Genomic DNA, 23856 nt, shown 5'->3' on the forward strand with positions numbered 1-23856 from the left:
AAATAAATAATAATGCTCAGGCCACATCATAATGAGAAAAAAATTATTGGTTGTTTCTGCATTTCATTTCTAACCATTGTGCTATTGAGAGACACCTCTTCTACTATGATTTGAGATAAGTTTCTCAGGCTTCTTGTCTCTAATTTGCTGTACTATTTTCCTTTATGTCCAATCCAAAAGGGAAAAAAACATTTCCTTAGTGTAGCATAAATACACACACAAAATCAGTAATACAAACAAGCACGCATGCAAATCTATTGAATGAGAAAGAATAGATTTATAGCATACATGGAAAACACAAAAATATTGAAAATCCAAAAATCACAATCAGAAAAGTAGCAACACTTGATCAACATGATCGTGAAAGGATAATATATAACTTTTAATCGGATAGACTCAATAGTTTACATTTGAAGATAAAACTCTTAAGAACTATAGAAAAAGAATATCAAATAAAATCTTCTAAAGAGAGGAAGGGGGAGGGAGGAGTTTTCAATAAGATAAATGTGTGTGTGTTTTTTTTTTTTTTTTGGGGGGGGGGGGGAAATCAAATCAATAAAACTCTAATCACAAAAGTAGCAACACTTAATCAGTATGATTGCAAAAGGATAATATATAACTTTCAATCGGATAGACTCGATGGTTTAAATTTGAAGATAAACTCTAAGAATTATGGAAAGAGGAAATCAAATAAAATCTTCTAAGAGAGGAAGAGGGAGGGAGGAGTTTTCAAAAAAATAAGATAAATGTGGGGAAAAAAAAGCAAATCAATAAAACTATAATAATAAAAGTATTGAGAGTAAAATATTTCATTTATTTTTTAATAATTAGATTTGGAAGAAGAAAAAAAAATCGATTTCAAATTTAAAGATATATAAAAATAAGATAAATGTGGGGAAAAAAAAGCAAATCAAATAAAACTCTAATAACAGAAGAATTGAGAGTCAAATATTCTATTTATTTTTTAATAATTAGATTTGGAATCTTAAATTATATTTGATCATATCTTCGAAGAATTGAGAGTGGAATATGTCATTTATTTTTTAATATTTAGAATTGAAATAATATATTATTTTATCATGTGCTGTCACGACCCAAACCCGCTCCTAAGGGTTTAGCATCGTAACCGGCTAGTAATCCGTGATTACCAAAGGCCTACTTAATAGTAATAATAATTATACAATAGGAGGGGCCGACGGAAGCTTGTAAATAACAAAATATAATGTCCAAAGAGCTCTAAGAACTTAAATGCACAAACAACTTCTATATATATTTACCGATACACACATAAGTCCAAGTCCATATCCAAACATATATGTCAACACTTAAATCCAAAGCACGTCTAAGTACAAAATAAAAGACGTATTGGGGAATTAAATCCCAAAGCCAAAACAAATTATGAAACATTCACTTGACATCATATAGCATTCAAAAAGGTGGATTTAGATCACCCAAAAAGCCTTGACATAACAGTTCGGAACCTCGCGGTGAGGTACAATAGGTTAGCTTGACAAAACGGAATTAAGTCGATGCTGCTAACTTTGCTCTGGTGCTTGACCACCAAGTAAGAAGCAAAAAAATTGAATAGATATAAGTACCGAACTGAATAGGATTGATTGAATAACATAAGGATATGATTGTAATCTAATTGTGCTTGACTTTGCTTGTTTAGGTCGGATGCTGCTTTTTAGACACATAGTCAGGGAGCCCACTGTGAGTAACAATGCTGTAAAATTATGTTCAATTATAATTATTTTTTGAATGATTAACTGTACTGCTTTCTAAAATGATATTGTTTACAAAATGAATGTTTGTCCCAGTTTATGAACTATACTCGGGGCATCCATAGCAACTTACTGTTACTGTTACTGCTATTGCTACTGTTACTGTTACTGTTAATCTTGCCATGCATGTATCAATTTCCATCTATATCAACAAATCTTACAACTAAACTTAGAGTTCCTTAAACACTCTTGAATTTCTTATGTTTTGAGTACATTACTTCAAGTTCATAAGGGTAAAGAGAGGAGTTCTTACCTAGAGTAAACAATTTGAGTAGTCTTCAATGTTTTCCCTAGCCCTCTCTTCAATTTCTTCTTCTTCTTCTTCTTCTTCTTCTTCTTCTAATCTTAGTTGAACTCTCAAATGCCTACTCCTCCCTTCTCTCTCTACGTGTGTGTGCAAAGGACTCAACCAAACCTACTATCTTCCCTTTTACCAATTAAATGGATAAATAGATGAGTAGGATTTTAATTAATTCAACTAAAGCTAATAAATCATTTCTAATTAAATTAAATTAATCCTTATCACAATATAATCTTAATTACATCAAATTTCATTATATTAGTGTGAATTGGCCTCTAATTCCTACCCAATTTCATAATTCTAACTTGTTAAAGTTAACAAATCAGACAGGTTTAATTTTCACCCTAACCTATCTGTCCACAATAATATAATTCAAATAATCACATGGCAATTCAATAACGCTTCATAACACATAATCACATAATTAACAATAAGCATATAATCAACATAATTAATTTGCTTAATTAAGGAGGTGGTCGTCACACGTGCATAGCACGGGTGACATGCTAGTAATAGAAAAATTGAGAGTAAAATATTCCATTTATTTTTTAATAATTAGATTTGGAATCTTAAATTAGATTTGATCATATCTTTGAAGAATTGAGAGTGGAATATGTCATTTATTTTTTAATATTTAGATTTGAAATATCTAAAATTAGAGTTGGTCATATTTTGAGTTCTATATGCATATTATTTCAAATTTTACTTTTTTTATAAAAAAATATATAAAAAATGACTTTTTATTAGAAATTAGGAAAAATGGAAAGAAAAACTTCTTAGACTGCCAAGTAGAAGAGATTGTCTCAATTTTAAATGAGAGGCCAAGTTTAAGAGTTTGGAAGCTTTAGAAACTACACTACATTTATATATAGACATAGCATAGATAGTATATGTTTAAGACTATATTGAGATAGTTCTCACTGTCTTGCTATGATTTTTCATTTTGTAAAGCATGACTTGTCAAATTAAATATGATCTATATGTAACATTACCTTCTTCTTCTTTTTTTTGGTTAAAATTTCATGCTGATTTCATTGTCCTATATATGTGTACAGATATATGTATTATATCAAAGATGTAACCTGGTATGGCCCTCGATGCAATGGTTGAGATGTGACTGAATCACAAATTATATAATTTGATGGAACCTATCTGATAGAACCTGCTACAACTTTCAGGTCATACATAATTAACAATTTATATTTGAGGTTAGAAAAATGAACTTGTTTCTTTTCAAAATTCAAATTGAAAAAAATTGACTTATTTAACTTGGATTGAGCAATGCAATAAATGGTTCATCCCACTACTCAATCCAAGCTTAATTTGCTAGTTGGTTCATTAGTTGGCAAATAGATAGATTTGGGCAGATCAAAACAGGTTATGCAATAAAATAACTTAAACCAAACTCGCTCATTTAATGAACAAGTTTAAACAAGTTAAATTAAATTTGATACAGATTAAATCAATCAGCCCAACCCCGTCCACTTTGTTGAACTATTTTTTCTAATTGAGATTGTTGGAGGAGGTGATCGGGATGATTGTTGTGGATGGTGTGGAGGAGGTGGTGATGGAGTGGTGTCAATAGAGGTGGTGGTCTAGTAGGTACCCTTTTAAATGTTCAACTCATTTAAACTCATTTATATACTTGAACGAATTTAGACTGATTTTTAATTGATGTATGAGTTCACAGCTTCAGAATGAATTTGTTATCTCTAGTTTTAGGTGAGATTTCGGATGAAAAATCAGTCTCTTGAGCTTAACACCTTTTTCACATTTACAATTCATTAGAGGTCCTGCAAAGATAAATCTTGCTTAAAATTACAAGCCCCCCTCCCCCCCCCCCCAAAAAAAAAAATAAAAAAATAAAAAAATAAAAAATAAATAAAAAAATAAAAAACTCTAAGCTATCAATCCCATAACATGATTAATAGTTCAGTCTCTCTTTTCTATTCTTTTTCTGAATCATCACAAAATGTATATAGGTTGAAATACCAAATTAACTAAAAAAAAAGAGGCATACATGAAACATCAATAAGTTTTTGAAAAAACTGAAAAAGAGAGAGTTTACACAATGTTGTTCATTACATCAATAAGCAGATTTAGACAAAAGGGCTTAATCAACACTGCAGTGGCATTATTTTTCAACTTCTACGACCCTTCTCTCCCCAGTTCAGTTTTTTCACCCATATTACTACTCTAGGCTTTAAAACCACAGTTACATCATGAATATTTGAATGGCTGCAGAACATTGGGATCGTGTTTGCAGAAAAATATAGAGAGAGAGAGAGATGATCGGAACTTCATTTCTCATGAATAAGAGGGGGCTGTAAACTGGAAACCACATGTTGGGTTTGACATATTCCACCGTCACCTCCTGCATCCAAAATGAGAAAAGCCATAGATGATTAACAACAGTGGCGGCTCCAGGAATCAATGATTAAGTTCTACAAATTCTATAAGGAAATTTTTTCACTCTTATCAATATTATATATAACATTTGTTTTCTATAAATTTTAGTGCATTCATACTGATCTTTTTGTACAAAAAAAAAAAATGTAATTACAAAAATTTCTACAGTTCCTCTCAATGAATTTCCTTACTATGGTTGGAGAAATTTCAAGGGTATTTGGTGATTGGTGGAGTTGACTCACTGAATTCGTTTTTGAACTTAGAGAAATCTAGTCATCTTTGGGACTCGAACAAATATAGAGAGGACCTAGAAAAATTTTAAAGGTCTGATACTCTATGCTAAGTGCAATAAGGTCTTCTCTTTTTTTTTTAAATTTTTTTTTTATAAGTTAATAGGGTCAATATTATCCATATATGATATATATAAATATATATATATAATTTTTTTCAATGATTTTTCAAATTTTAGTGGTGTCAATTGACTCACACCAATGTATGTGGTGCGACCTATGGGTGCAACAAACAAATGTATTTTATTTTTATTTTTTTATTGGCACTGGAGTGTCCGGATCACAGTTCGATTAATCCCCAGGAGTGCACAAGCACTCGGCAAGGAGTTTCCCGCAAGTGCACTAAGCCCTAAGGAATTGTTAGCACCTAAGAGATTTCGGTGGTGTTACACGCACCAATTGGTCTACTAATTAGTGTACCAACATAATTATGACATTGCCATTTAAAAATTATGACCCCACCCATTATACAAATTACAACGATCTAAAGCCTCAAATTATGAAATATTATCAGTTAGTACACTAATTAGTACACCAATTGGTGCATATAGCATTATTTAAGAGGTTTTGATTCTTAAATCTTGGAGAGAGCACACTCTCAAAATCCAAGGCCTTGCCACCAAGCCAACCCTTTGGGGTTTGCAACAAACAAATGTATTGGTGCAACCAACAAAGTAATCGCTGCTAATAGACAATATAAATATATAAAATATTTTTTTAAGCCAATTTTCAAAATTGGCAAATGGGGTCAATTAACCCCATACTCTATAGCCTAGCGCCGTCCCTGATTAACAATGAGAATAACTGAATAACTAACTTGCTTAGTTGAGTTGAGATTAGTATTTCAGAATTGGTTCATTTAAAGGTTAAATATGAGGTTGCTTTCATTGTCAAATATTAAAGCTTCTTTTTCTCGTCCAGATGTGCTTGTGCGTGTTATGTCATGGCTATTTTTACAAAAAAGAGATGCATTTTTCTTGTAAGAAAGTTGAGAACTATCCATACTTTTGACATCTGCCTGAGCTCTCTAGGTCCTACATCACAGCGCCCTTCTGCCAGTTCTTCGGCAACTGCTGCTCAAACAATAGCAGCTCTAACCTCTACTGTTATATCTCAAATACTGCAATTATAAGTAGGTCATAGACAAATTAGTAGAGGTTACTTTACCTTTATTTTACTAATTCATTCATAGGATGTCCCAAAATGGAAAAATATTTTCTTTGCAAATTTTACACGACCTTGTTAGGTATATATGATGAGTATATATGATGAGTAGATCCAATATAGGGATGTATGCATGAGTAGATCCAATCATCCGACCCATGAAATTAGAGGTCAGATTTGTTAATTATGGATACTTTAAATAAAGAGAATAGAAAACTTGACTGTAGTACTAGCCATACAATCAAAACAATTTGAAAAGGCTTTGAGGTTCACACACTCCACAAGGTCAGAGTCAGATCTAATATCAGTGGGTATGTAGTCTTTGCATAATGCAAACTAACCTGATTAGTGATTATTGATCATGCTTTAACAAGCTATATCCAAAACCTATAGACAAGAGAACGACTTTCCGTACTGCTATTAGGTGTGCACACTTAGGCCATGTTTGTTTGGGCGGACTAGATTAGGTTGGATTAGCATTCCCATGACTAATAATCCTAGGACTACGAATCCCTTTGGATTGTGTATTCTATCCTATGTTTAGATTGAGTTAGGATTATAAGGAGGGACTAATAGTCCAAACTTTGGCTTAGTTTTCCAATTTATATCCCACCCCCTATGTGGGATTAAATAGTCCATCATATGTGGGATACCATATCTGGATGGATTGTTAGTCCGTACTTCAATTGTTTAACCAAACATCGGATTAATAATTTTATTGGACTATTAGACCAATCCCAAGCTCATATCCACCCAAACAAACATGGCCTTAAGGTAATAGGTTGAACCTTACCCACTAGAAGAAAATACGAGTATATGAGCTAGCTATGAAGCACTGACACGTCAAAATAGGTGCAATAGCCGTGTTAGATATGTACGGGACAGGGACATGGACATGGACGTGGTGGGGACACATATGGGATATGCCACATGACGTGTCCATTTTTATAATAATATTTTCAGGAGACACAACAGGGACAACCAAGGTCTTAATTTAATTTTTTAAAGCTAATTTTGGGGGTTATATTATAATGCTTGGAAGCTGGAAACATGAGAGTTGAATTTTAAAATATAGATAAAGAACTCATACCAAACTATTGACAACGCAATACAAATCTAACCACAAGTGCGAAATTGAGAAACTGGCTTCTAATGATCTTTGGAGCCTAACGCAAAAATATATCTAGTCTCTAGATAATTTACATTTTGTTTTTTTTGTTTTTTTATATATATATGTTAAATTAGTGTCGGTTTTCATTCATTTTAGTTGTTTGTGAATGTAATATTTACATACATAGAAAACAAATATATATAAAACAATTATATTTTTTTGTCGTATCCTTGCCGTGTGACCATGTCTGTGTTCTGATTTTTTTGAAATTGTCATGTCCCGTGTCCTTGTCCGTATCCGTATCAATGTCTATGCTTCCTAGTGAGCTAGTGTCCAATTGATTTCCAAATATGTATGAAAAGGTGATCAGTGCTTCCTAGTGAGCGAGTTTCCAATTGACTTACAAATATATATGAAAATTTTAATGTTCCAATGGCACTATGAACAACAATACCTTCTCGTAGGAGGATACAAAAATACCACTTTGAATTTCTTCGTCTGTAATAAATGAAGCAAGGCTACAAAGAAAAATTATATTAGCAAAAGTTAGTTGATATTGGGTTCGACACCATGCAAACGTTTTTCCTCCTCTATCAACAATTGAACCAATAACTACATAATTTAACCAACAATAAATAAGCAAGTATAAACCAATAATTACAAAATACAAGTCTAGCAGGAGATAGATGCACCTCTAGCCCCAACACTCTTTTTATAGCACTCAAAAGGACTCTTTTAGACCCGACACACCAAACCTATTGATATGGCAACACACATGATGACAGTAACAAGTGCCACCTCATTGCATGAACAGTCCAATAAGAATGAATGAGCACGTCACTAATCCATAAAAGGCTATGTTAGAACAAAGAACGAAGTGGTCAAATTGTGTAATATATACCATTCAGAAGCTGCTTGCAACATTCCATCTAAAATCAAACGAGCACCTGAGAGAAGAGCTTCCCATTCCAATCCTGAATCAAGTCAAAAAGGTTTACGATAGTAGTCATAAAAAACTAAGCACAATATATCAGTGACGTGAACATTAGCACTAACCCAGGAAACAGATACATGTTATTTGCTTGATTTACATGACCCACTTTTCCATTCCCTGACAACAAGTATATGATTGGCAAAGGTCAGAGTAATTGGACAACACACTGAGGAAGATAGGAATATAGAAACTATAGAACTGTTGGTTGCATTGGCTACATAATGAGAGAGCAGAGTGAGACCAATTAATTTATTGATACTGTGCAAAAAGACTCCACAACAATTAGCACCAATATAAAGAAATCATACCAAGGTCAACATTTTTGAGATAAATTTAAAAAAAAAAAAATTTGGAGAGAGAGTTTGGAAATTTTTTGATTTGTTTGGCTGGATATTTTGAAAATAATTTTGGAGTTTGGGATGATTTGATATTTTGTTGTAGTTGAATAGATATGTGTGAGAGAAAAAGTGATTGACAATGAGAGAGGAGAGAGAAAAGTGATAGACTGATGTGTTGGAGAGAGAGAGAGAGTGATTTTGAAAAAAAAAATTCAAAAAATTTGAATCAAACAAAATTTTAAATATTTTTCTCAAAAATTGTATCTTGAGATACAAACCAAACAAGCCCTATATTTTCTCCACCATGATTGAAAGCATCAACTACAGTGCATTCAGCTGTTCTAGTTAACATGAAAAGACAATGTTCAATAGAAAAATAGTGCATCCACAAACAAAAAATAGATAATTTAGAAGGCTTGAAAGACGAACCATTCACCGTCAGATTTGACATCGCAAAAATGGCAAGTTTAGGGGAATCTGACTCTCGCATGGCCTTAAGCACCTAATTTATCAAAGAAGACATACGCTTTACCAATCTCAAAAAGAGGATACACTTTGCCATTGTTGTGCTTAGTGCCTTGCAGCTAGACACTAAGTGGAGAATGGTTTTTCAAACATAGCCAGCCATAGTTACTTATCAAGTAGTAGGTATTTCAGAACGAGATCTACCTATGCAGCAATGGTAATTTAATTATAATAAAAAAAAGCCAAAATTGTGCATGAAAGGATTAGTAAATTGAGGAAAAAACACCCACAAAAGTAGAGTAAACAAAGTGTCGTTAAACACAAGAAGATAATTAAAAAAGAACGAGGGTTGATACAGTAACAAAGAATGTAATTGCCATGGATTTAACTGAGGTATTGTTCTATAGAGAGCATTTTGGGAAAATATTCATGTAGTCAATTCCAAGAGGTTGAAATTAGGTCTTTGTTGAGTTGAGCCAAGTGGATTTAACTGATAGTGATGACAACAAATGACATCTTGATGAGGTATGCTCCTTTGTCCTAATAATAAATAATTGTAAGTTTTTAGTAAGAATTGGATTATTTAGTGGAAGTTGGGAAAAAGTAAAATGATAATAGGGTTAATGAAGACCATCTCTACAAGGTATTGCCTACATCTAGGAAACAAGAACAAACAAACTTGAGTTCCCACCGCGCGCCGGGGGGGGGGGGGGTTGTTGTGGTGCTTGATGTATTTTCCCCAACTAATACCATTTATCAACAACTAACCAAATAAATAGTACAGAACAACATGCCTTTCCAAATAAAACTAAGCCAACTTCACTGATTCATTATGCTTCATTTGAAAGTAATGAAGGACAAAGCAAACTTGCCCACCTGCTCATTGAAGACACCACCAACTCCAGACAAACCAAGAAGTATATGAGGCTTGACTTTTTTAACCTAAACAAAATCCATTCCCTGCAATTAGTTTTTCTAAATTATGAAAGCATACACAAGGTTCTGAAAGATAACAGCAAACATCCATGATCCAATTGAACGTACCCAAGAAGCAAGCTAAACAACCGAAGGTTTCTTTTCCACACAATATCAATCTATATCAGCCTTGCATCAACATAGGCTGCCAAAAAACACTCCAGTAAGATTTACCACTTTAACGAGATTTGCTCCCTCCCTAAGTCCTAAACCCTCGATCTCCCAAGGGGCTTTAGCAAATGGTGCAGCTGCTGGATCAACACCCTTCCGTTCTGTTGTAATGAGACCCTGCATTTAAACCAGTACTTATCAAAAAAAGATGAACCAAAAGTCAAATGGATGATTCCCTGAAAATGTAAATGAAACGATAAAGTTCAGATTGCCATATTATGAGTTTTCCTTCTCATTCCAATGCAGGTTCATTCCCACAATTCATTCAGTTACATGCAGATAAGTAATTGATTATCATTACTTTGAAAAAAATGGTGAAATTCATTTGATAACACTAAAAAAAAAAAAAAAAAAAAAAATTAAAAATCTCCTTTACAAATATGTTCAAAATATATGTTCTACACATTTTATTACAAGATAAATACCCAGTAACACATAATAAAGGCTAATACGGTAATTGACATTAAGAACAAAAAAGTTAGAGAGCAAGTAATACCTGTAGAACCACACATCTTTATCAAGTAGGAAAGACAGAGGATTTGCTCCAGCTCCTGCCATTCTTGAAACAGCCTTGTGCAACCATGTTAAAAACACCAAGCCCTGCACTGAAAGACAGAAAAAGAATAAGAAGACGCAACTCACAGCTGATATTACCAACCACCCTAAACCATAAAGAAGTAACACTTAAACCAGGAGTACAGCCATTACAATTGAACTTCATCAGTACCTTCCAGCTCCAACTACAACTATCTTTTGGTCCACAAAGTCAGTCAATGGTAGATCTTGTGCCCTTACAGTTCCAAGCAGTCCTGCTAGTGCAACACCAGCAGTTCCCTATACAACATGATGACAAGTGACAAAAATGTCATTATAATAGAGTCACCCTTAACAATCTTAAAGTACTTTGCCATGGAGAATAGCAGAATACAACACCAAGTATTCACCTGTATGTCATTATTGAACATGCAGAACCTTTTTTGATACCGTTGCAGTCTTTCAAAAGCCCACTTCATTTGAAAATCCTCAAACTGATAATATTCACCAAACATCAAGTAATCAGTATGATATTGGTTACACATCAAACAAGATGTCATATTTTTGAAATAACTAAACCTGCACAATAGCCTTGGGCCATCGAGTGTGAATTGCCTCCATAAATTCATCAACAATTGATAGATACTCCTCTCCTTCCAACCAAGGTTGCTGAAGTCCCAAATCTGTCAAAGTAAAATCACGTGAAAAATAAATCCTCACGAAGTTTGTCGGAAAAAATGGGTTTACAAGCAGTTATGTAGTCTACTTACTCTGCTTAAAGACTAGAAAATATGGAGAACGACATAGAGTACATTCAGCATAAATGAATGTTAGGAATGGATAAGCATGAATGAACTTCAATGTTTAAAGTTGTTGGACGTCCAACCTAAGGTGTAAGTAATGAAATTTAACAAGGGAAATCCTACTTCATACAAGTAAATAGTCACTATTTTCAAATCTGAGAGGTTCATGACATCTTTCTCACAAAATGAGAAAATCATGAAAATAATTGTCAAGAAACAATTGTAAACAAGAAAAGATTGGACTTGAAACCTTTCGTGATGATGGAATTTAAATGGAAATCAATATTACAACACATGGAGGTATAGCCTTTTTATACAACTTCATTTATTTTATTTTATTTTTTGATAAATAATATACAACTCCATTTGAATGATAATACTTTGGTTGTAATAACTAGACACTCTTGGGCTTTATATGTACACTTATGTACAGTCAGATGACCACATGATTGTTTCCATAATTCTGTGGTTTCTATTTCTAGTGCATTATCGTTTCTAGTTTGTTTAGGTAAGGTCATCCCAAAAAACAAAGATATATGTGTAGGTACATATCTAATGAGGTGATTCTTATTTACATCTCTAGTTTTGTTAGACTTTACTTCCAGTTCTGTTGGATGTAAATCTGAATTCACACCATAAAGAGTACAATTAAATAATTAAATCTTAGGAGTTTTATCCATGTTAAAGTTGATTCTAAGTATTAATTATGATTATCTTTCGAAAGCACCTCTGGAGCTTCAATTAGCACCCTCAACAAAATGAAGTGCTTAATTCTATTAGGATTCAATGTCTTCTAGTTGAATTTAAGTTAAGAGAAATGAAAAATATACAAAGTGCTACATCCACTTCTATATTAGTTTGATTATATAATCTTTTTCAAAAAAATTTGTGAAAAATCTAGAAATCTCCTAGATGTTGATTTGTGATTATGTATCAATTTTAAGCAGTAAACAACAATCCCAATCAAACAATCAAGATAAATCGACACAACGATTTTACGTGGAAAAACCACAATTGGAGCACCTCCAATTGTGATAAAAAAACCACGGGCAACAACCACAAAATAATCCACTAAGAAGATATAAAGGAATTACACAGGTATACTCTCAATTACCTAGCGAATCCACGCCCGAATTGAACCAACCCCTATGTGCCTCTTCCAACCCCGTTTTCACCTCGGAATTGTCTTGACGATGAGCCACTCCAGAATCCACCAAAGCTTCAGGCTCGAATTCTTCAGAATCCACCGAAGAACAACTCTCTCTTTTGTATAGAATGAATAAACAAACCTTTGATGTATTCTTCTTAACCCATGAGTTGAATACTCAATTAAACATCAAAGAAAAACGGCAAAATATCCCCAGATATAAACCTTACTATCGAAGAAGAAGATCTAGAGGAGTAATCCTATATTTGGAGCAACTTGCGAATTTATAGAATCTGAAATCGCGAGGTCCGCTTGAGCGTGGGAATGGACGCTCGAGCGGGGACACTATATGGCGTGTTCCGCACTAGGGTGTACGCTCGAGCGGGGAAATGGATGCTCGAGCGTGAAAACATGGATCATAGTATATTTGCAGACTCACCAAACTTCTGGAACTCAGCATTCTCCGCTCGAGCGGGGGAATGTCCGCTCGAGCGGACAAGCAACTTTGAATGCACTTTTGCATTTTGCTTCGGGGGCGAGCAGCTCGACCCCCGTCATAATCAGCGAAGTGGCAATCTTGAAATCATTAACATCACAAACTTCTCTTCAAGGCACAATTCGGGTTGGATTCGCTTCTAATAAACTCATAGCCTCACGGAAATAAAAATGCGAAAACAAATACAACTGAAAGGAGTTTTGTTAAACGGGATTGCCAAGAATAAAAACCTAACAATTTATATTGTTGCTTTCATCAGCAAGGACTTTAGTAGTTCTGCCAAAACCCATTTCAGAGTCACTAAACATTCCTACATCATAATTTTTAATATAAAGTCACACAAAGACCAGACTAGAGATACGTTGTCCTGCAAACCAAACAAGTCAAGTGTTAGTTCAACTTGTTGTAACAGAGTGAGTTAGGTAGATATTTTCGTTAGATATTTTGTAAACATGTGGAGTGTATATAACGTACTGTATCTCCGAGTTTTCAATCTAATGAAAACCATTCAGTTTCAATAACTTCTTCATGTGTAACATTAAGAGAGGTAGTTATAGCATGGCTAGTCTGCATATATCCATCAGGGATGAATTGATAGATTAAAAACTCAATATCCACAAATAACTTAGAGAGAATGATATATATACTCAAGCCAGCTCAAGTGGCAAATCAAGACAAATCCAAAATGGAGTGTACTGTTAGATAATCATCAAGTTCACAAAAATAGGATTCTTCTCCATATTAGTTCTAAGAATCAACCATTGCGGAGCCAAAAACGTCCATTAAAAAATTCACCACCAATATCAACCTTCAATTATACATAATGTACACTGATAAACTTGTGTAATACACAAAACTGGATCAAGTAATTTATAGTTTCCAAATTACAAATACCATAATGAAAGCAAAAACCACAATAGTTAATTTTTACAAAAATCTAATAAATGACCGCTTGCATCACTAATACTAAATTCCATAAATGCTAATAAGGTTAAACAATTGATTCCATAAATCATAAATGTATAATATTTCCCTTCACTAAAATTTTGAACAAATTTAATTCAGATATATCCTTTGAACATAAGGTTTGTTTAGTTAATTTAGTTGAAGAAAACAACACCCACTGTGTTTGTTGACAATTCCTTTTTAATGCCACAAGTTCTCCTCTTTTTTTTCCCCTTTTTTAAATATAAGTACAAATCCTCTCCTAAACTGTCACATAATGCCATAATCATCTCCTTGGACATTGGATAATAGTGATGTATAAGGTAGGTAACACGTGAACATCTACAAAAGAATTCAAAGAAAGAAGAAAATGAAAAAGAATAACTAAAATATTAGAAGGAAAAAAAGGGTAACATGATTATATATTAATCTCTATGCTTTATGAAATTAGTTCATATTTTTTAGTGTAGAAGATTGACCTCATTTAAAATAAAATTTTCAAAAAGTCTGAATAATAATTTCAGATTTACAAATTTCTAGTGGGGTCACTTGACCCAACTTTGTTATACATGGCTCTGCCCCTAAGAATAAGGCAATACACCAACAGCTACTAAAAGAATACAAAAGGGACAAATTTCCCAAATTAAAGACAGACAATAGGAAACTATTCCTCCAATTGTAATAAGTTAACATAGTGCACATAGAAGACACGAGGGATGTTGCATGTGCAGTTACACCCAATTTTAATAGGTACCATATGCCATTTGTTTGGAACCAAATAAGATGAAAAACGTAGACAACACATGAATGAAAAACCTTTTGACATGGATTTATCTTTAATATATATGAGGAACAAAAAATTTTTTTGTTTCCATTGAAATGGCTGAAATGTTGCCATTTCCCAAGAGACCGAAACGAAACACTAATGGAATAATAAAATTCTAGTGTTTTCATTGAAACACATCAAAACATAGTGAAACACATCAAAACATAGTGAAACACACCGAAACATAGTGTGATATACAAAAAGAGTAAATTGTATCTACACAAATTTAGAAATTTTCATAAACATTTATTACTGCTGCTTAAGTAAAATTTTAGACCTTATTGGAAACTTTTGTTTTATAAAATTGAGTTATTTAACAATACTTAATAATTTTTAGTTCATAGTAACATTATTTTTTAAATTCTTTTACGTGAATGACTATATGAATCTCAATTTGTTTAATTAATCAATTATTAGGCTTTTATACATTTAGATATATTTCAATTTATATTTTCAAGCATTTCTATTTTATCTTTATTTCATAAAATATTTCCGAGATGTTTTTGTTTCTGTACTATTTGAAGCAACACACTGAAACGAAATTTTGATCTTTGTATATATATATATTATTATTTGAAATCCAAAGACCAGGAATCATCAATTCGTTGATTCTTTGAGCACACATGCAAAAAAAAAGGACAGGCTTCCACACACAAATGCAGTAGACATAATATCACACAAATTCAATTACAATATTTTTACGGTGTGTTAAACATCCACTGGTTCTAAATTGCTTAGGGAGATTAAGCATATGAAATACAAAACACACTAACAATATACAAAAAATTAACAAATTGTATGTAATGTCCCCATTAAAAACTTTGATGTGTAAGAATACACTTAATATTAAAATATCAACTAAAGCTAACAAGGCAGCAAAGATTAATCAAATAATGTCGATTCACCCTCTGAGCAAAATGGGTAGCATTTTCCTACTAATTTTCAAGGAGTAAAACAACAGGAAGATACTCGACCTATAAAATTTAATAAATGACTTCATTCAACTTTTTACAACATACTAGTTATCCAGTAACCAAAATTCTAATTATAATATAGTCAAGGACACATCATATAAATGCATGTACATTTAAGCTGATGAATAATCAGTATTGATGATCTGCGAGAGAGAGTTAGTTATCAAAAGAAAAATAGCAAATTGGGGAATCACTATGACAACCTATATATATGAATTGCCACCTCATACAACATACTACCCAAATTTTTTACAAACAAAAATAGTGGGGGAAGCCAAGCTCACTACATTTTCACTATATGCAACTATAGATAAATAAAAAATCACTCAACATACCTCCATGAAATTGTGAAACTATGAATGTTTTAAACATAAGCTTTCCCAAAGCTATATTGCCCCTAAACAAAATGAAAGGCCATATGATGCAAGTTAGGTAAAGATATTACAAAAGAAAACACCAAAACGGTTTCAACTCAAGAAAATTCTTACCAGAATTGGTCAAAGTGTACATGGGGATAGCGAACAATCACTGGATGGACAGGATATCCAGGGACAAATGCACCAAGTTGGAAAGAAATGAGAACTCTTCCATTTGTTGTGGTTGCCTCGGAAATAAAAGCAGACAAGGAAATCTATCGGAAGAAGCCTTTCTTTGTATTCAAATCCTTGAAAGCACATTTCTATATCAAATAATCCCTCAGAGATTGATAAAACTTAATACTCTAAATTTTTTTCATACAAAAAATGTAACAACTCCAGGTATACAATTAAAATTGCTTTTAGTCTCCATATTTATTAAACAACTCACAAAAATGAAATTTGGACACCTGATATGTGTATATTTGTTTGTAGCTTTTTAAGTTAGCTCTTACAACAGCAAAAAATTTGTTTAATTTTTCTAAGCATTTGCAAACTACTTACATCATAGCATTTCATTCTCTTTCTTCTTCTTTTTTTTTTAACATCACCCTCATTTGCCTGGCCAAAAAATTCTCCCTTCAACAAGAATTTGTACCAGCTTAATCACTTTCAATCTGACTTTTCCCGTTCACTATATAGGCAACAACTTAACAAATACAAAAACATTTTATTAATGACTAGCCTAGAAAACCCAAAAACTAAGGTTTGGTTTTCATAATCAATTTTGAAAGATAATTTTTTAAAAATTTGTTTGGCTGTATATTCTAAAAATAGTTTTCAGAAATTTAAAAATCCAAAACTCATTTAGTTTTCAAAATCTAAAATAATTTTTACAAATCTGTTTGGTTTTGGAGTTTTCAAAAATAATTTTTAAGTTTCAATCCGTATTTTATTATTTTTAGTGAACTTTTTAAGTATTTAATCAAGGTTTTTCAAGTTTTTAGATCCACTCAATCTAAATACACCTAAAACGTATAAAATTTATGAAAAAAAGCGTTTAAAAAATCACTAAATATTAATAAATATACAAATTTAATACATTTTTGTATGTATTTTGTATTTATTAATTTTTTTTTAAGATTTTTTAATTTTTTTTTAAGTATATGTAGATTAGATGCATCTAAAAAATAAAAAAATAAAACAAATTAGCCAATATATTAAAAACATACGAATTAAAAATTTTAAAACTATTTTTGAAAACTCCAAAACCAAACAAAATTTTAAAAATTATTCACTCATTCCATAATGGTCATTCGAATTTAAATTTAACATATTTTTTTCATTATTTTCAAAAATATTTTTTATTAATTGAAAATACAAATTCATTTTATTTTAAATTTTTATATGAATTTGCAAATAACTTGCTCATCCAAAAAAATTCAATTAACTTGAAAATATGATGTACTGCATACTTCAGCGATTCCTCATTCAAAAAAAAAATTGAAAATCAATAAGCAAAAAGACATTAAAAATTAGCAATGTTAGAAATCTTTACTATCAATTAGATTGTTTGATTAAGTTTTTTAAAATCTGTAAAAGTAAAAAAAAAAAATTGAAAAACACACTGTTTTTCATATGATTTTTTGTTTTTAAAATCTGAAAATATTTTTTTAATGTTAATATTTATAAAATTAGTTTAAGTTTTGATACCTGGCAATTTGAGTGCTTGTAAAACTGCGGTGGGAATCTCCACAACAGAGCTTAATCATGAACATCGACTTCAGGTATGTGAGCTAAGTGGGGCCAATACTTGCCTTTCCCCTTTTCACACTTCCCCGTTAGTCTGGGACAACGCCGGATCCACAAGCTTACAAGTGAGGGAGGCAGCCTTTGCACTGGTAAAGATTTGAGCCTAGGGCAACCCCTGATATGAAGAGATTCAAGAGAGGCGAGGTTTTGAAACAACTTAGAAGATAGCTTCTCCAGATTTCGGAAACCCACGATATGAAGATAGATCAGAGAGGTGGGCAGCAACTTCCCATCTATCGGAAAGCTGGACCCCGCTACACCTTCTTCTTCTTCATCCTCTGAAATCGACAGTGATGTAAGAGAGGATAAACTGTGCAAACCAGTCTTCTTGAAGTTGTTGTTCCATTGTGAAATATTCATCTCCAGCGATTGAAGAGAAGTGAGGTAGTTGATGCTCTGCAATAAGGCCTTGAGTTTTTTGCATCCCCTGATATCCAAATGTGCCAAATTTGTTGTGGAGTGGAACCATCCTTCCGGAATGTACTCCAAATTCTTACACCCATACAAGTACAATCCACTGAGATTCCTGAGATTATTATTATTATTATTATTAGGAAGGGCATCTGGCAAGTATTTGAGCCTATCACAATCCATGATCAAAACAAACTCAAGAGATGGACAGGTAATTTCCATCCCCTCATCTACAACTAGCAGTGCCTCCAACTTTTTACACCGAATAATCTGAAGCTGTTTGAGTGTGGGTGGTAGCCCCCCACCTCTGCACGATATCAAGCATGTGAGGGATGGACAATCACGAACAGCTAACACTTGAAGATTACTGTCATTAATCTGTGTTAAACACCCGAATAAGGATTGCAGAGTCTCACAATCACCTACCTCGAGTATTTTCAGCGTGCACGGAAAACCTGTCTCCGGAAAAGAGCTGAGACTCGGACACTTATAGACATACAACTCTCCAAGAAAAGTGAAGCTATGTAGCAGCCGTGGCAGTTTCTCCAGCTTTTCACAATTATCTATTCTTAGATGCTCAAGCCTCCTCACTATGCAGGGGAGTCCCTCTTGTTGCTGCTGCTGCTGCTGCTGCTCATGTTGCCCTTTGTTGTCTTCATCCTCATCTTCTTCAAACAATGAAACAAGCTGGGGGCAGCCTTCAATTTTCAAACATCGGAATGCAGGGAGACTCAGACTGTGTTGCACTCTCTCGTCGTTCTTCCACAATGACTTGAGTTCTTCACAGCTTGTGATCTCCAATGCTTCGAGTTCCATTAGCCCATGAGTGACCCATTTCGGCGAGAGCTAGAGTTTCTTAATCATCCCAATGCTCAAGGAAGTTATTGAACTAGGATGCTTAGACTTTGCATTTGCCGATATCAGTTCGTCATCAACCATGCTCCTCATCTCAAGGACCGCTTGAAGGCTTGTTAGAGGAACGTCATTCATAGCTATAGAGGTGAGTGACGGGTGGACAACCTTGGAAACTTCAACTAGCAATTGCGGGCACTTCTTAATCTTTAGATTATTCAAACAAGGTAGATAACTTGGCAACATTCCAACAAGTTTAGGACAATTTTCGATGGAGAGCTCACTAACATGAGTAAATGGTTCAACTTCCTTATCATCTTCAAAAGTATACCAATACTTCCATTCCGGCATATCCTTAAAGCTTAGAGTCTCCAGTAATTGAAAAGGTTTGGCACTACCCTGCCCGTAAAACTCATGATCGACATGTTTTAGTACACTCATTCCTTTAATGTAAAGCTTTTTGAGCGAGGGTATTTGTCCGAGTGGTGGCAAGGATACACAATTTCCACAATTATCTAAACTTGGGTCAGCCATATTGGAGAATAGAGGATCTCCTATCCAATTCGGAAATCCTATACCAAGGTAGCCTTCGATATGGAGCTCTTTTAAATTCTTGTGAGGTTGTAGCATATCAAGCACTTCTGTTTCAACTCTTCCATCTCGTGAATCATCTGAGTTAACACTCCATTCCATTGATAACACATCTAACCCCTTCTTATCATTTAAATTTGCCTCCCTTGCATCTAATGGAACCACCACGTTCTGTAATCCAGATAGGCAAAGCTTCCCCCGAAGATAAATTAAATTCCCCAACTCTCTTAACCAATGCCCATTGTTTTTAGTAACAATGAAATTGGACAGTGTTTGAAGACTAGCCAACTTACCTATTCCCAATGGCATTTCTTTTAAGGAATGTGCATTTGTAGTATCGAGATGACGTAGGTCAATTAGGTTTCCCAAGTCTGTTGGCAACTTTTTCAGTTGTCTACATCCTCTTAACATCAATGTTTGTAGATTGTAAAGAGAGCCTAGTGATTCAGGTAATTCTTCAATGTTAGTGTTGGATAGGTTAAGATACCGCAGATGTTTCAAATCTCCAACAGAATTTGGAACTTCTATGATGTCATAACTACTCATATTGAGCACCCTCAAGCGTCTTAGCTTCGGCAATAGATTAAAGGGAACATTGCTTGCCAAATGACAATTCACACCATATGGTAAGTTAAATGGTAAGAAGGTTCGTAAATGCATGGCTTTGTTGAAAATCTCAAATTTTTTCATACCCTCATATTGCTTCCGCATATAAGATGAATGTCGAGCTTTCTTTATAGTCTTGCACTGCTCCGGATATTTCAATATATCCTCCAATCTAAAACAAGTTTCTCTTGCAACTACTTGAGCCAAATCATTGATGAGGTCGTGCATCACAAATTTAGAGCTTTCACCGGTTCTTGATGGTTGGAAAAAAGACCTTGACAGCAATTCCCGAAAGTACTCACCTCCTACATCTTCCATTTGCTTATCTCTTTGTTGCTGAATGAAGCCCTCCGCCATCCACAACAAGACTAGTTCCTCTTCCTCAAATTCATAGTCGTTGGGTATTATTGAGCAGTATGCAAAGCACTGCTTCAAATGCAAAGGGAGATCATGATAGCTTAATCTCAAAGCAGGAAGGATGTCACTTTTTGTGTGTGGTAAATCCCATATTTTACTACGCAATACATTTATCCATTCCTCATCTCGTACTTTGCTGCGTAAAAGGCCACCGAGTGTCCTAGCAGCTAGAGGCAAACCTTTACATTTCTCCACAATTTCCTTACCAATTGATACCAATTTTGGATTTGCATCAATACATGTATTCGCAAAGGCATGTTGTGCAAACAATGACCAACAATCCTCCTTTGAAAGGATATTAACTTCATGAAGTTCAACAGTTGTCATCATTCCTGCAACTTCTCTGTCACGTGTAGTCACCACGACTTTACTCCCTTGGGCTCCATCATTGAAAGGTTTCTTCAAAACATTCCAGTCACTGTATTTTTTGTTCCAGACATCGTCTAAAACAATTAAGAACTTCTTTCCAGCCAAAGCCTGCTTTAATTGAACCTGAACTTGGTCCAAGTTATTAAAACTAAATGTCTGGGAAGTCACTGACTCAAGAATTGCTTTTGTTATTCTCATAATGTTGAACTCATCTGACACACAGACCCAGGCTTTTAGATTGAAATGCTTCTGCACAGTTTCATCATTGTATACCATCTGAGCAAGGGTGGTCTTGCCAATCCCACCCATACCCACAATGGGAATTACACCAATGTTGTTATGACTTGATTCATCCCCCCTGACGAGCAACTCAATTATCTTTCTTTGATCATATTCTCGGCCATAAATGCGAGGTTCATCAAATAAAGATGTTGAGTCTGGTCTTTGCCAAGTCTTAGTCGTAGGTGTAGGGGTGATTTCAACAATCTTAACCAAATTAAGTTTTGAACATTGTTCAAAACTATTGTGCAATCTGGTATTGATCTCCTCAATCTTGGACTTCATCTTGAAATTAAACAAAACATCTCTTGGCTTGAAATTAGGGATGAGGTTCCATACCTTGCTGGAACTAGCTTGTGGCTGCTTTGCCTTGAGCTTGTGTTGCAAAGCTTCGGTGGCGAACTCATCCACTAAATCATCCAAATCATATGCCAGATCCTGGAGATCGTCGAGCCACAGGTTCACGGCTCGATCTGTCAGTTGCTTCTCCTCCGCGTCAATCAGAAAAGCTTCAATTTGAGACAGCATATTGGTCCAATTGGTCAGCTGGGTATCAATTCCTTCAAAGGTTGGTAATTTCGAGGAGGCAAAAGAGGTCATCTTCCCAAACAACAAATTGACGAAGCCAGAGACAAAGATCCCTTCTATAGGCATTGTTTCCGATTACAGAAAGAAGAGAAAAAACCAACAGATCAGAAGCGAAGCAAAGCAAAGAAGTTCAGTGGAAAAGGCTTTAGCAGTCTCAAAATTGGCTATATTTTTTGTGATGAGAAGAAGAAATTATTGGGCTGCAAAGAAGTCAAAAGTGAGTCTCCTTTCATTGGCCCCCTGTCCTCTGTGAAAACAACGTGTAAATTAAAAATAAAAATAAAAATACTCAAAATAGAAGAACCCAAATATTATATTATCGTTAGTAGAAAGAACCCAATTACATTTGTTAATATTCTTTTAAATGAATTCATATCTCTATCATGGTTTTTCTCAGTTACTAGAGGGTGGCTTAGAAGTTTTTCCATCTTTACCCAACAATATAGTTTTGGGATTTGGTTGATGCATTTCAATTTTGTCGGATGTGATTTTTTCTGTACATATTATTGAATATGAAACAGAAAAATATTATGAGTAAAATAAAAGAGAAATCAAAGTGAAATTCAAAATCAATTAGAAGGACCACTCGGGTAATTAATATATTCATTATATCGTTGGTCCCTGTAATTTGTTTTGAATTTTATTTTGATCTTTCTAATTTTGCACTTTGTTTTTTATGTTCCAATTGTTAACAATATTTGACGCAAATTAAAATTATGATGACTAAAATGACACTTTACGTAAATTACAGAGACCAATGATTTAATTTACAATTTAATTAAAAAAATTTCTCTCTTTTGTAAGAGATAATTGAACAAGTATTCAATTAATAACGCCAATTAGTGTTTTTAAAGTAAAATCGTTAATCAGATGATTGAGATTGACTCACTTAGTTAAGAAAATTTATAATTTTGTTTCTGAAAGTGTAACTCACGATACTCATGTGCGCACTTTTCAAAATTAAAAAAAAAAAAAGAAAAAAGTTAATGATTGCAATCAATTAGGTTAAATTGGGACAATAAAAAATTTAAAATCTTAATTAAAATTATAAAGATCGAAATGGCACTAAAACCAAACTATAAAAACTAGTGATTAAAATTTGCGCATGTTTATTTTCTTATTATAATGAGTAATGCTGTTTGTTTGGTATGCATGAGGCTTTTCTCATATCACACGCACAAGCATATCATGCCAATTACTCATTTTTTTGAATCAAATATTTGTCCCCTCCTTTCTCTATGGAATTTTTGTAGATGAGTTTCCTATTAATCTTTGTGGAAAGAAGTGTCAAAATTTACAAATTTTTATCAAATGATTTTGTATTTTCAAAATAAGAAAGTGTGAATGTTTACGCATTTTTTATTGAAAGAATCTTTTAATTTCACTATAAAAAAGGATTGTTTCCAAAAGTAATTATCAAAAATAGTTTATTAAACAAAATTTTCATATCAAGTTCTAATTTTCTTTTTCTTTTTTTACCAAACAAAAATGCTAAAAAGGTCCAATTATTTAACAGGATATTTAATCAGGAACATATCCAAAATTTAAACTTTAGGGGATAAAAATACACATAACTTTTCATCGAAAATAAGTATTTTAAAATTTTAAATTTTAATTTATACCAACACAAAAAGTGAATAATATTAGTATTAATTGAATATTTTTTATCAACATAATTGAAAATAAAAATATAATCAAGCATTTTTTTTGTTTACATTAACTTTAAAAAAAATCTTAACTACTATTATGTCTACTCTCCCTCTATTAAAGTTAATTATCTGAAAATATAATATTTTTTTTCAAACTTGAGAATTTGCTAGTGAAAATGTAGAGAAATGATTGAGAAAC

The 23856-nt window shown here is 33.3% G+C and overlaps 3 protein-coding genes and 1 pseudogene across 4 annotated transcripts; all 4 read right to left on the reverse strand.

Annotated features, from left to right (window-relative positions):
• Positions 1 to 4102: 4102 nt before the first annotated feature.
• On the reverse strand, positions 4103 to 16068 carry LOC114268437 (NAD-dependent malic enzyme 59 kDa isoform, mitochondrial-like). The gene is made up of 14 exons (XM_082913233.1): positions 16063 to 16068; positions 12454 to 12643; positions 11116 to 11219; positions 10947 to 11030; positions 10730 to 10836; positions 10513 to 10607; positions 9901 to 10119; positions 9733 to 9798; positions 8821 to 8893; positions 8116 to 8170; positions 7961 to 8033; positions 7514 to 7577; positions 5790 to 5904; positions 4103 to 4459 (listed from the first exon to the last, which is right to left on the reverse strand). The coding sequence occupies exons 1-6, from the start codon at positions 16066 to 16068 to the stop codon at positions 10520 to 10522; spliced, it is 579 nt and encodes a 192-aa protein (XP_082769359.1). The 3' UTR covers positions 4103 to 4459; positions 5790 to 5904; positions 7514 to 7577; positions 7961 to 8033; positions 8116 to 8170; positions 8821 to 8893; positions 9733 to 9798; positions 9901 to 10119; positions 10513 to 10519.
• On the reverse strand, positions 4301 to 10514 carry LOC114274001 (NAD-dependent malic enzyme 59 kDa isoform, mitochondrial-like). Its single transcript, XM_082913232.1, has 7 exons — positions 10455 to 10514; positions 10006 to 10119; positions 9733 to 9798; positions 8821 to 8893; positions 7961 to 8033; positions 7514 to 7577; positions 4301 to 4459 (listed from the first exon to the last, which is right to left on the reverse strand). The coding sequence occupies exons 1-7, from the start codon at positions 10512 to 10514 to the stop codon at positions 4301 to 4303; spliced, it is 609 nt and encodes a 202-aa protein (XP_082769358.1).
• Positions 16069 to 16645: 577 nt separating the features above from the next.
• Positions 16646 to 19122, reverse strand: LOC145807807 (putative disease resistance protein At3g14460). The gene is made up of 2 exons (XM_082906750.1): positions 17797 to 19122; positions 16646 to 16792 (listed from the first exon to the last, which is right to left on the reverse strand). Exon 1 carries the CDS (start codon positions 19120 to 19122, stop codon positions 17848 to 17850), a length of 1275 nt encoding a protein of 424 aa, XP_082762876.1. The 3' UTR covers positions 16646 to 16792; positions 17797 to 17847.
• Positions 17959 to 22234, reverse strand: LOC145807805 (putative disease resistance RPP13-like protein 1 pseudogene; annotated as a pseudogene). Its single transcript, XR_014351203.1, has one exon. The product of XR_014351203.1 is annotated as a putative disease resistance RPP13-like protein 1 pseudogene (transcript).
• Positions 22235 to 23856: the final 1622 nt, after the last annotated feature.

This window comes from Camellia sinensis, chromosome 2 (assembly GCF_055761805.1).
Source record: "Camellia sinensis isolate YWXY chromosome 2, ASM5576180v1, whole genome shotgun sequence".
NCBI lineage: Eukaryota > Viridiplantae > Streptophyta > Magnoliopsida > Ericales > Theaceae > Camellia > Camellia sinensis.